Consider the following 13480-nt stretch of genomic DNA (forward strand, 5'->3'; position numbering starts at 1 on the left):
AAATATATATATATATGCTAGGGTTGATACATTTGACTATAAATCCCTTCTTGGTGGTGCTCCAGCATGGCCGCAGTCTAGTGACTGAAACAAGTAGCAGTAGATAAAAGATTCTACAACACACTAGTTCCCCCTCCCCCACCGCTGCCACCCACCACCACCACCACCACCAGCATGTACCTCTTACTTTCCTCTATAACTCTCTTCCTTACTTATTTTCCCCACCTTTTCAACACATTTTAACACTTAAACAAATTCATTCTCATTGCCACAAATACATTTCCCTCGCCTCTATACTTGTTCCTTAACATCATTTCTCTTACACACTACACATATATTCTTCCTCGACTCTAATTTCACACTCACTTTCTGTGCTTCTACACAATATTTTTGCAGTTGTATATTTACTCATATATACAAATATATATATTTATATGTTTATTCACTTGTCTACCTTTTTTTCTTTTTTTTCACTTTCAAATGCTCTTTCTGACTTCAGCAATCACGTTTTTTCCCTTCTTTCTTTCTGTCTTCATTTTTTTTCTTACCTCCATCTTTTTTTTTCCAATTTCTTCTTTTTCAACTTATTTACCTTTATTCTAAGATTCCATGGCTTTTCTCATTTTTTTTTAACCTCCCGTTAGTATTATATATCTGCCAGTTGTTTTTTCGCTGTATTCTTCTTTTACATGCGCATACTTATAACAACTGAGATTTAAGTAATGTATATATATATATATATACACACACACACACACACATATACACATATATTTATATCTATTTATAGATGTTTGCGTGTGTGTGTGTATATATGTATATATATATATGTGTTTTTATATATATACACACACAGACACATATACATGTATATTTATATCTATTTATAGATGTTTGTGTGTGTGTGTATATATATATATATATATATATATATATATATATATATAAAATATGTACATATATATATATATTTATATATGTATATTTATGTCTGCATATATTTAAATGCATTTGTAGATGAATGTATATATATTTATACATATAAGCAATATATGCATGTGTATGTATGTATGTATGTATACATATACACACACAAATATAAATATAAAACAAAAATATGAGTGTATATACATATATATATATGCACGCACAAACAAAATAAATATATATATATGCATACCTATATATAAATATAAACAAATACAGAGTATATGTGCATGTGTGTGTGTGTGTATACATGCATACATATACACATACACTTCTATTTTTTATATTAATTGTTAGCTATTGTGATATTTATTTATTTATCTATTCTTCAACTCATCATTGTATTTTTACATTCTAGCTCTGTTCATAGCTATGTTCATTGTTATTTACAAAAGCTTTTTTTCTTTTCTTTTCATTTCACTTCTTTTCTTTGTGTGTGTGTGTGTGTGTGTGCATATTTACGTGTATATGCATATTTGTATTTACATATGTGGATTTATGTATAGATATGTCTATATTATATGTCTACATAAATATATGTATATATTCCTTAAATACAATTTTTATTGCTCATTTCTCAGTGTGTGTGTGTGAATGTATATGTGTATTTAGATGTGTACATTCATGTCATGTATGTGTATGCCTTTTGGTAAAATATTTTGAACATTATTCTTCAAGAGACAATATTGTCAGTCAATATTGTATCTACTTTTGAAAGTGAAGCCACATCATACTGCTGATGATTTCTTCAAAATCTTCCAGTTCTTTATTTTAACTTCATGAAAAAACCACCTATTTGTTGCTGTTAACCAAAACACAACTACTACCCCCCACCAGTTCTTTTTACTCTTTTGTTACCATATTTCTGTTGAAATACATAACCTTGGTTTCAATTAATTTTGGAATAAGAAAGAATTTAGTTAAATAACTTTGTCATTATTAAGCTGGTGTTTGGAACATGAAATTTTAAATGGAAGGTTTTTAATTTACATCACTTTAAGAATGAGAAATTTGTGTCATAGAGCTAAGGGGGTTGCCCCAGGCTTGTTGGTATCAAAAGGGTTTTTAAAAAAGGGTACATGTGTCTACTGCATAGCTGATTGTTGTTGGTACTAGTGTTGTTTAGACCCATGTCAGTTCAATGACATTTCCTCTCATGATACTTTCATGTTATTGTTCAGACTACTCATAAATATTTTGGACTACATTATCCAATATGCCCTTCCTGTTTTAGAAGGTAGCATATGATTTCAATGAGATTTGGTTGCTATTTGTGATGTGGACACTAAGATTGACTCTTGTTTATATCTGGAATGGTTCCATATACTGGCTCAGAGCCATGCAAAATGGTCCCTTCCTTCCTTAGGCCTCCCATCTATTTATATACATGTGGCATATGTTGGACACTTTGAATTGCCGAAGTCCATTCCTTTTCAGGTTTGGTCACAACTGATTTGTTCCAGAGAGGGAAAAAATCAATGCCACTGCTGGTTTATGAACCCTAAAAGACCAAAAGATGAATTTAATATCAGCAACATTGAGTTCAGAGAGAAAGAATAACCATAGGTAACCATTTTTTACCTATGGTCCCCTTTGATTACTAGTTTATTTTGATGCCCTCCACCCCACCCGTAGCCATTCAATGTTTTAAAACTAGTTTTAAAAAGACTTCTTTCAAAATCCCTATTTTGTTTTGCTGCATTCACTTGTGTAGACTCCCTGAGGGAACGTTTCAGTTACAGAAAGAAACCTAGCTGTTTTTTGCAAAATTTTTCCATGGACCCTTGGCATACTACTGTAGATCCCCAGACCTCTCCCCTCCGATATGGACCCCAGTTGAGAACCACTGACATCAACCACTCTGTCCAGTTCTCTGCCTGTTCGCTACCCACAGTGATGATAGCATATTGAATTGATACTTTTTTTTTAATGACCCCCTTCATAGCTGATTAGCAAAATCAACACCCGTGAAACTTGAACTCCGAGGGTTGATGTTAGACTGTGTGAATTTCAACTGAAATACTCTGCTGTTATTTCTGCCATGTCTTGTTTTGGCCTGTTTTTAAACGACTTTGGTTAGTTGTCTTAAGGAAATAAATCAAAGAAGTCCTACCTTAACTGTGAGAAGTTGTCACTGGTGCACGCGCACACACACATGCACACACACACCTTGGTGTGGAGGAGTTCACTGATGCTGGCTGTTATAGTGATAATAGCATACAGAACCAGCTGTTGTAGTTGCTACTGAGCTGAATTAACAAACACACAAACACAAATACTCTCTCTCTCTCTCTTATACATTGACCACCTACTGGTAGTAGTATTAGCAGTAGTGGTTGTAATGGTGGTTGCGATGACGGTTGTTGTGATGGCAACGATGAAGGTGGTGATATGGGTGATGAAGGCGGAAGTGATGTTACCGATAGATGCTGAGGTGGGTGTTTGTGGTGGTGGGGGAGCGTTTGCTGATGATCACGGATTTTTGTTGTTGTTTAACCCCAGATCAGCCCCAATCGGTTACATTTTCGATCTAAGGCATTCCGACCATGACCATCCTGTTTTTTTCTTTCTAACCTTATCGCACACCTGACAACGTTATCCAATATCCGTTTATATTTTTTAAGCGGATAGAATGTTTGGGAGAACTTTGAGTGCTATTTCTAGCAGATCAAATTACCACGTAGAGGCTCCTTTCGACTCATGGCTGTTATGATGGTAGTGTTAACCATTACCACCATTTTCAACCTGACATATGGTCAAGAACCATTCCAGTCGTGATTATCACATTTTATTTTCCTTATCCTGTGCATCTTTTGCTGTGGTGTGATTTCAGGAATATTTGGCTGCTATTCCTAGCACTTCGAGTGGCCCCATAAAGATTTGATTGTAATGGTTGTTGACGATGATGATGATGATGACAGGAAGGATACTATAGTAATGTTTGTGGTCGTTACTGAGTGAGCTTGTTGTGTTGCGATGCGATGTTGTGGCGGTGATCATGATGTTGATGATGATAGTTGTGGTTGTGGTAGTGATATAGAAGTTATAGAGCTGTTGTTGATGATGATGATGATGAAGATGATGATACGTGTGGTGATGGTGGTCATGTTATTCTTGGTGACAGTTATGCTGGTAGTGGTGGTGGTGATGATGATGATGATGATGATGGTAGTCATGTTACATTCTGACCGTAGTAACGCTGGTGATGGTAGTTACTAATGGTAACGGTACGGACAGTCACAGATGCAGTGGTGATGGCGGTGGGCGCGTGGTAGTGCAAGGTGACGCGGGATGGTGGTGAGGAGAAGAAAAAAAACACACTGAGAAAGGGGGGGAGGGGAGAGAAAGATGGGAGAGACAGAAAGAAAGAGGGAGGACGGGACAGAGAGAGAGAGAACGTGGGGAGTCGGAGATGGGAGTGCTGTGCAAAGCAGCCTCGATCTGGCGTGGCAGGAGGGAAAGAAAGAGAGAGTGAGAGAGTAGTGTGTTGGAGGAAGAGAGAAAAAGAGAGGGAGGGGAGTATAGAGTGAATGAGCGAGCAAGAGAGAGTGAGGGAGACGCTGGTGTCTCAAGTGGAGTACGAGAGAGAAAACGACGCTTCATCCAGCTCCTTCTCATGGCAGAAAACTATCGTAAACTTACTTCAACTGGCTTGTGATGCAATCGTCACCAGATCGCCACACGTCATTTGCAGCGAGGAAACTTTTCACTCAATATTCCAATCACTTTGAGAATTGGAATTTTAATTCCTGGTACGTGTGTGTGTAGTGTGTTGTCGATGGTGTTGCGGCACCCTCTCTCTTTCTCCCTCTCTCTCTCTCCCTCCTTCACTCTTACATCAATCTATCACTCTGTCCTTAACCCCCTCCCTCTCTTTCTCCACACGTTCTTGCATCTATCGCTCTCACTCTCATATATGTATATATATGCATGTATATATATATACATATGTATATTAATCTCAAGTGTTTCACGTATATATCGATTTCTTTTATCTCTCTTGTATCTACCTGTATATTTATCCTTCACATACATCAGTCTCTCTCTCTCTCTCTCTCACACACACCTATATCTTCATCTCTTTCCTATACACACGTCTTTTTCTCTTTCTCTCTCTCTCTCATATCTATCTCTATATCTCTCTCTTTCTCTCACACATACATCTACATACACATATCCCTCTCTTTCTTTCCTACACACACACGTGTGTCTTTCTCTTTCTCTCTCGTTTATGGTTTATCTTTGATCGTCTCCACTTTTCTCATTTGTCGTTTGTTCCTCTCCATGAACTTGCTTCTTTAATAATAATAATAATAATGATAATACTAACCACTAACAATGACAACTACATAATGATGATTTTCTTGTAACACATACGTAACAGAACTAAAAAGAAATACATACATAACAATAATAACAAATGAATGTGTCCAAAATCCTAAACCCCAAATTTCCAAGTTTAACATGTTTTTGTTTTCAGTTCACGGCTAACAGATTACACAGGCAATAAACATCCGCCCCATCACACACCAAATTCTTTCTTGGCAGCAAGACAAACACACATACACAGCACATATGCTGCCTCTTGTATCTATATAATAGCTCATCATCTAATGCAGTATATACAGGCGTGTATGTATGTTAGTGTGTACGTATGAAGATGTTGAATAAATATGCGTGTGTGCGTTATATATATCATGCGCTCCTCTACACTATGTGTATGTATGTAATTATATATATATGTGTGTGTGTGTGTGTATGTATGTATATATGGTCTTGTGTGTGTGTGTGTGTGTGCGTAACAGTGCCATTGGATTCGAATGTCCTTTCCAGTAAGCTGCGTTACTTTGTTAAATAAAACCCCCGATGCATCTCGTGTTGTTCGTATGAAAGTTATGGTAAAGTCGTCCGTTATATACGCATATACCTACCTACCTGTCCATAGATCTCCATATACTCACCAACATGCATTGTTGCATACACACACACACACACACATATATATATATGATATATATAATATAAAGATGTGCGCGCGCGTGTATATTTATATGTATATAGATATAGGTGTGTGTATGCGTGTGTGCATAGACAGTCAAACGTTTTTCTCTATAGTAGTCTGTCATACGACATAGTTCACACATTTTCTGTCTACATATGTATTCATACATGTAGTTATTTAACCCTAGGCCACAACCACACCACATAACCCTGACTGAGCAAACCTCTGATTCAAAGGCATCCTAATTGTGACCATACCGTCTTTTTTTCTTTTTTTCCAAACATCACAATATATCTATAATTATCTTTTTTACTTTTTCTTTTCTGTTTGTTTTTAAGACAAGGTGTGATTCGAAGGTAATTTAGCTGCTATTCTTTTAACTGGTCAGTCAACTGCGTAGGTTTCTTCTCGTTGGATCGTATGCAATTTATTTATAAACCCTGACTAGGTGTATCTACCATGTGCTCTAGAGCAACATGTTCACTCACCGAAATCTTCCTACTACATTATAATATATAAAACACACACACATATATATGTATACACACATATACATATGTATATGTATGTATATGTATGTATATACGTACATATGCAATATAGTTACGGTGTTTTTATTGTTGCCGTTCTCTACTATATTCCGAAAATGTTGCTAGGGTTACCTCTAAACGGTTGGGAGTCATTTGATCAAATATTGTGTTTAGATATACACATACGCGCACAAATCATACAGGAGGAAGTGGCCTATGTTTATAAAATATTTCATAAAGGAAGCTTATTGTTCCCATATTATATGTTAATTGTTTGGCAAGTGTCATTGACTTAGGAAGTTAGTTCCCAGGGGAGTGGTGCTTGTGTTGCAGTTTTTGATTGTCGGTTGGTGAATTTTTTGTTTTTGCACCTTGGATTAAGCCATCTGAGACCCTTTTGAAATGTATTAAAATCAAGATCTCCCTTTTCACCCGTTCCTAATATACCGAGCCCCACTAAAGGTCTCATTTTGCGAGCGCTGTACTTATAAAGTTACGCGACCCGCTGCTTTTCAGCCCCTGGTTGTAGTGTCTCTTGACTCCGCTTGAGATAATGAACGCCACACAGTCTCATTCCCCACTCGCTTATTTATCAATATCAGAATTTGTGAAATGAATTATTGAGCGACAAGAACTTCCAACTGGGTACAGTTTCAAACTAAGACGCCATCGCTTGGACGATGAGGAGGAAGAGGTAGACAAGTTGAAGGCAGACCAAAACTGCTGCTACCTGATCCATGAAGTGGCGTCCCCCGCATGGAACTAATCGATTTGTCCGTGATATCGAACTGTTCCGTTTGAACATAAACTTATACGAATGTCTTGTCTTCTAACACTTAGCTTCATAATTCTTTTAAGGAAAGAAAAAAGGTAATACAATCAACCCAAGCAATTCCATTCGCAACTGATGTGGCCTTCTGTGAAATACAATAAACACATGAAAATGCGGTTCTGTGGTAGATTTATGTGGTGTTGAATTTTGACATTGTAGCCTGATGTTTGTAAATATATATATAATGTTATTTGCGTTTTAGGAGAAAAACAGATTTTGTGACTCCCATGCCTTCACCAATAATATTAGCTATGTAAATATAGTGAAATACTATTACTTTATTGCATAAAAGAAAAATAAACTGATATTTATGAGGATGTAATGATTAGATATGTTTAAAGAGCCATAAGTTGGCAGCATTTAAATGTTGTTTTTAAACACCTTTGTTGTAAGGGGAGATATCTATAACATGGTTATTTTATTTTATATTATTGAATTACTGGTACCTTTATTTAATCTAAGAATGAACAAAATCGGAATGTAAAAATGCCATTCTTAAACTATTTTAATCTTTCTCACTATAGATGCATATAGTTTTATTTACCTTATGGTAATTGTGTATAGTTTTTCGTATGTGTATTTGGTGTGCAAGATTCTTGATGTGAATACGTGTGTTGAAAGAACTATTAAACCTATTCTTTCAACTTGAGATCAATAGTTAGACCAACCGTGTGGCTTTTTCAACCTCAACATGACAATTTATACTTCATGTAGCCCTCAACATCACTGAACTCATCACTTTCATTTTCACCACAACAGATAGCTTACCTCAGTTTAGCACCTACATGTCCTGCAGTTTTATTTATTTTTTAAAAAATATGGTTTGATTTTAACCTGTACATTACTTCCAACTCTTCTCCTGTATGTACCTCTGCCTTAGCAAATGCCGATCTCGCTACACTTGCAATATTGTCATTCTTTAAATTATCCTATTTTGATTGATTTTAAAACATACCTTGGTTCATATCTGGTATTGCTGAACCCTATATAATCTTGACCGAGAAGTCCGTATTTTCAAAGGTACTTCATTCTTGATTATCAAAGATGGAACCCCATTTTGTTTATCGGAAACTATTAGATCGCTCCATCTATCATATTTTGTTTTAAAATTTTATTTAAAACAATGGGATTTCATTTAAATGAGGTTTGTCTGCTATTTCTAGCTGCTCGTCTGGCCGCATAGAAGTTTCATCGTTTGCTTTCTTTCTATGCCATTAGATTAGATCCCTTGTGGCCTGATGTTTTACTATACCCAATCTATCTTTCAAAACCAAACAGATTTTAAATATACTCTTAATACTTGCTACAAAAGCAAATGTTTTGATTTAGAATAAATTATCAAAGTCCAATCGAAACAAAAGGGCTCTGTGTCATTTGTTCTTGAAGTTAAGATTTAAAACATGATATCTTTACAAATAATATTTTTCGTAATTTTTTTCTCCTTAATTCAAATTAAAAGAATATTTATTCTTGTTAAATAGTCTTTCTTATAATATAAATTATTTAGTAACAAGAAAATTAAAATTCTTCAATTTATAATATTCCTTTCTACTGTAGGGCACAAGGCCTGAGATTTTGGGGGAGAGGGTCTTGTAGATTACATTGACCCCGGTGCTTGACTGGTATTTATTTTATCGAATCCAGAAGTATGACAGGCAAAGTCGACCTCGGCGGAATTTGAACTCCGACCGTAAAGACGGACGAAATGCCGCTAAGCATTTTGTCCATCGTGCTAAAGATTCTATCAGTTCGCCCCTTTACCTCTATTTATAATATTCAGGTTTATTTACCCCTATTCTTTCATGTAATTTAAAAAGGATATTTTATTATTTTATCTCCTACCATCTTACTACGTGTGATTGCGATTGTCCCTTAGTACAATTTCTGATGCCAGTTATAAATTTACAAGTTTAAAAGCTTCTTATTTTTTTGCTGTTTATTTTCTTGTGAAATTAGTCACTTCGAGTTTTAAAGAAACATTAGCAAATTTGCCACTAGCCACTGTAAAAAAAAAAAAGTGCCAATATATATTTACTCTACCAACTGTTGAGTCAATTCCTGCTCCACCTTCTTCACCTCAGCCGTCTCCATCTCTTCTCCCCACCAGCCCGCTACTGTTTACTTCAGCAGCTGTTACCTCACAGCTTGATGTGTTTTCTATAGCCACATGGTTTTGAAAGCGCATGCTCCTTTTTATAGTCATTAACATCCTCCCCTCTTTTTTTTTTCTTCTTCTCTTTCCCTCTTCGTAACGCAACTCTCTTCATTCACACTTGTTTTTTCTTTGTTTACACAACTATTATTAGTTTTCTAATTAATTACAGTTTTTGTTCTGCCCCCCCCCATCCCTCCACACGTATCATTATAGACCACCAAAATATTTTGTTTACAATAAGATAATTTTAGAGTGCTTGGTCACCAGATGAATCGATCGAAATTCAGAAAATAGTTGGAATCATATATCGACTAATTTAATAAAACTGTAACTGGGGGTTGAGTTATCCTGGTCACTACTGCAGAGGTAGGCAACTGAATAATTAGGATCACCTAACGTGTCCAGGTCATCATTTGGCTGTCCAACACTATGTATTGTGCCTCGCAGTTTCACGTTTTTCTGTGCTTAAACAAGCGCCTGGACACTCTTCTAACTAGGTTAGCTGCTATAACACCTGACTGATTGACTGTTTTCTGAAAGGTCACCCATCTAAGTGTCAACCATGTGCTTATGCCAGCCTGCCTGTCTTGTAGCAGCTTTAACTCAACAGAAATACACAATATTATTACCTTCTCTCTGTAACTGTTCACTTCTCAACACATTTCATTGTCTTGGATTTCGGTGAAATCTAATTATTTAATGACTTTAACACGTATTAATGCATGCAACAGGGCAGATAATCTTGCACGATATATCTAACCTCAGTGCATTGGAAAAAATAGTATTGTGAAGTTGGTAGTAGGCCAAGACACATGTGAGAGATGAGGTAGTTGTTTGGAGAGCTTTAAAAATGTTCGTTCAGGTAGATAAGTGAGACTACACACACACACACACACACAGTTTGGTAAACTTGTTTCAACCCATGTCATCGTGTAGCAGGAGAACACGTCTACTTGTGGTTACTTAACGTTATAATAATAGAAGTCAAATCACCCTCTACTGTCTAAGAAAAATGGAAAGACGTAATAAGTGAGGTAGTTTTAGACTGATGAAAACTGGATGGTCACAGCTGGAATGTCTAACTGCTTGATCTGGAGCTAAACAGCAACGTAACGATATGAAAACTCGTTTAAACACTATTATCTGTCAGATTTTTAAAATCATTTTATATTTCAAATTTATAAGATTTATTTTACAATTTCTGATATATATTTATTAAAAGGAAAATAAATAAGTTTTTGAAATGAATTTTATTTTAAAATTTTCATTTCTTCAGTTTGGCTTACTTGAAGCAGATTGTAAATATTTTTATTCTTATCAAACTTGGAATGGAAGTAATTCAATTTCTTCTCACATTTAGATTTAACACTTCTTTAAATATGTGAATTTATTTATAATACCGATGTTTTGAAGTGTATTTTTTTATTCGGTTATTCTGTGGAAACAGGTATAAAGCAGAGGCATTAGTAATATTCCTCAAGACCGACCTAAAACAAACATTTATTTTCTTACAAGCAATAACATTAAATGAGAAAGCCCTTCTTTGTATTACTACTTGATTTGCTAGAAGCAACAGACATATCTCCTTTACACCACACCCTATCATTTTAAAAAGAAAATACAGTAGGTAATGTAGCCCCAGATACACTATACCTGAAAACAAAATGGGATGGCCTTGGCTCAAATGCCTCTGATCAAAGGTCAGCTCAATTAAGGATGACACAAGGCTTTACAACAACCCTTATTGAAAAATTAAGAAAATTCACTCTATTCCAAAAACAAGCTTGGTTTTGTCATTTTGTATGCACATGCATGTCTGTGTCATCATTCTGAAAACCCTACAGCTTTATGAAAAATTTTGTGGTGCCAAGGTTGAATTATCAATATAAAGATCAGGTCCTTCACGTTTTATACCTGGTTCATGTATTTTATGTATTTTGCATAAAAATTTCTTAAAAATTGGTCCAAAATTTGATATTGCAAAATTCCTGTTACTCTGTTTATTGAAAATTTTAATTTAAAAATTTCGTTTTTAATTTTTATCTATATTTATCGATATTTTGGCTAAGTTGCCTCAACTGTGGAAATAAAGTAAATTATAGAAAGAAAAAACTTATGTGAGACACTGGTTGAATGTTATATGGAGCCACAATTTTTCCAAATATGGTGAAAAAGGCAAAATTTATATATATATACTTTTAATAATTTTAATTTGTTTCTACTTCATTTGCAAAGTTAATTGGGGAGGAGCCATAATTGCTGTGTGTGTGTGTGTTTGTATTTGTGCGTGTGTGCATGCATGGATGGTGGAGAATAATTGCTTTTTCCAAACAATTCTAATCATATTTCTCAAAATTCTAAAATGATAAATAATTGATTTGATTTTCTGAGATTGGATAAAATAAATAAATCTTACTCGAAATGATTTTTTTATTTTTTTATATGTTCCTTAAACATTATCTCTATCTTCTGAAGGAAAAATCATGTTTTTCTTAGCAAGAATTCCTCTAAGTAAACAACAGAAAATAGATAAACGGTGCTAATATTATATAGTTTTAAATGCTGCTTCCATCCATCAAATTGTCACCTTCACCAGGAGTCCACAAAGAGTAGCTGCTGACCCAGTCAATGTAAATAGCTTTTGAATAAATAAATAGAATTCTCCTCTGATATATTCTCCTCAGAACTAGCATTGCCAATTCCTTCAGTGCATAAAACATATATTAGTTGTTTCCCTCCCTGCTCTTGCATCTACAGCATGCTCCTCCTCTTTAGTATCAGAACAGATACCTCCTCAATCAGTGCAAGTCACAGGTCCCAACTTTCAGCATCTCCTCCTTTCTATCCCTCTCCGTCTCTCTCTGCTATTCTTAGCAGCAGCCTATTGCTTTACTCTCCTGCAAATCTCTTTCAGACTAGCTCTCTTCATTTAATCCATTAATCCTTAAAAGCACTGCCATTAATGGTAGACCTCTGTCAACTACAGTTGTGATCTCCACTGAAGCTTTCTCATGGAAGGAATTTTACTTTGATGATGAAATTTGAATCTGTTTTTCCTGTAACTGATCCCCAAAGCTTATGGATCACTATCTACAGAGTGGTTCTCGGAGGCAGCGGCCTATGTGAGTGCATTGTGGAACTTAGTTGTTCAAAGATAGGTTCTTTTATTCGTTATGGTTGTTGTTGGCAAGCTACATTCAAAGATCTTCCTCTCTATCTCACTTAGACTTATTATTTATAGCATCGCCTAAACATTTACTCTTATTCTTTCTCATTTTCAGTGTTTATATCTTAATACTTAATCGATGCCTTATTAATGTTATTACCAACATTGGATTATGCTAGTTTTCTTTTATTTTCAAGTTTGTTTCGAGATATCTTACATTTTATTTTGTTTATTTAGTTGATTTAGAAAGTATTGGATGAACATTTTATTTGTTTATTGTTTATATTAATTTTTCGTTTTAATTGTTAGTAATATCTAAATAGTTTTCTAACTGATGTTTACATACATACATGATTATTTTATTACCTGCGACTTCTTTTCTTCAAAACCCACTCCTCATACACGCACACACAGAATACATGAATTGTTTTAGATAAAAGAAATAACAGCTATGTGTTAGTTTCTTTGATGTTTTCCGATGCCATCAGTGCTAAACTACTAAAGAACTATCTAAACTTTAATTTCACCTCTGTTAGCTAGTAAATAAACACTAGCAATTAAACTGAACAATCCTTGATAAAGCTGATAGTATTCATTGCTAGGTTTATAAATCCAGTAAATCTTCTTAAAACTTTTAAAGATTTGGCAATTTGTCTGCAAATATATCTGTTTTTTATCATAATATTTCAGTCAATTTGAGTAATCTATCAGTCAATCTCTCTGTATGTATAAATGTGTGTGTGTGTGTGTGTGTCTCTCTCTCTCTTTCTGTGTATATATATATATATATATATATATATATATATAT

At 34.8% G+C, this 13480-nt stretch overlaps 1 protein-coding gene and 1 long non-coding RNA gene across 12 annotated transcripts in view; one reads left to right on the forward strand and one right to left on the reverse strand.

Moving 5' to 3' along the window:
* Window positions 1-4398, reverse strand: part of LOC128249664 (uncharacterized) — a 15408-nt gene extending 11010 nt beyond the window's left edge. Inside the window, exon 1 of the long non-coding RNA XR_008265775.1 lies at window positions 3101-4398. This is a non-coding gene — a long non-coding RNA (uncharacterized LOC128249664). The remainder of the gene's footprint in view (window positions 1-3100) is intronic.
* Window positions 1-13480, forward strand: part of LOC106867422 (NGFI-A-binding protein 1) — a 223322-nt gene that overhangs the window by 33329 nt on the left and 176513 nt on the right. Inside the window, exon 1 of one of the 11 annotated variants that reach the window (XM_014912294.2) lies at window positions 4521-4739. The exons of 9 other annotated variants lie outside the window; for them this stretch is intronic. In XM_014912294.2, coding sequence (XP_014767780.1) covers window positions 4645-4739 — 95 coding nt within the window. In that variant the 5' untranslated portion in view covers window positions 4521-4644. Of the gene's footprint in view, window positions 1-4520; window positions 4740-12274; window positions 12629-13480 lie in introns of those variants that run through there. One more of the 11 variants, XM_014912298.2, reaches the window with a different exon arrangement.

Source organism: Octopus bimaculoides, chromosome 17 (assembly GCF_001194135.2).
Source record: "Octopus bimaculoides isolate UCB-OBI-ISO-001 chromosome 17, ASM119413v2, whole genome shotgun sequence".
Lineage (NCBI taxonomy): Eukaryota > Metazoa > Mollusca > Cephalopoda > Octopoda > Octopodidae > Octopus > Octopus bimaculoides.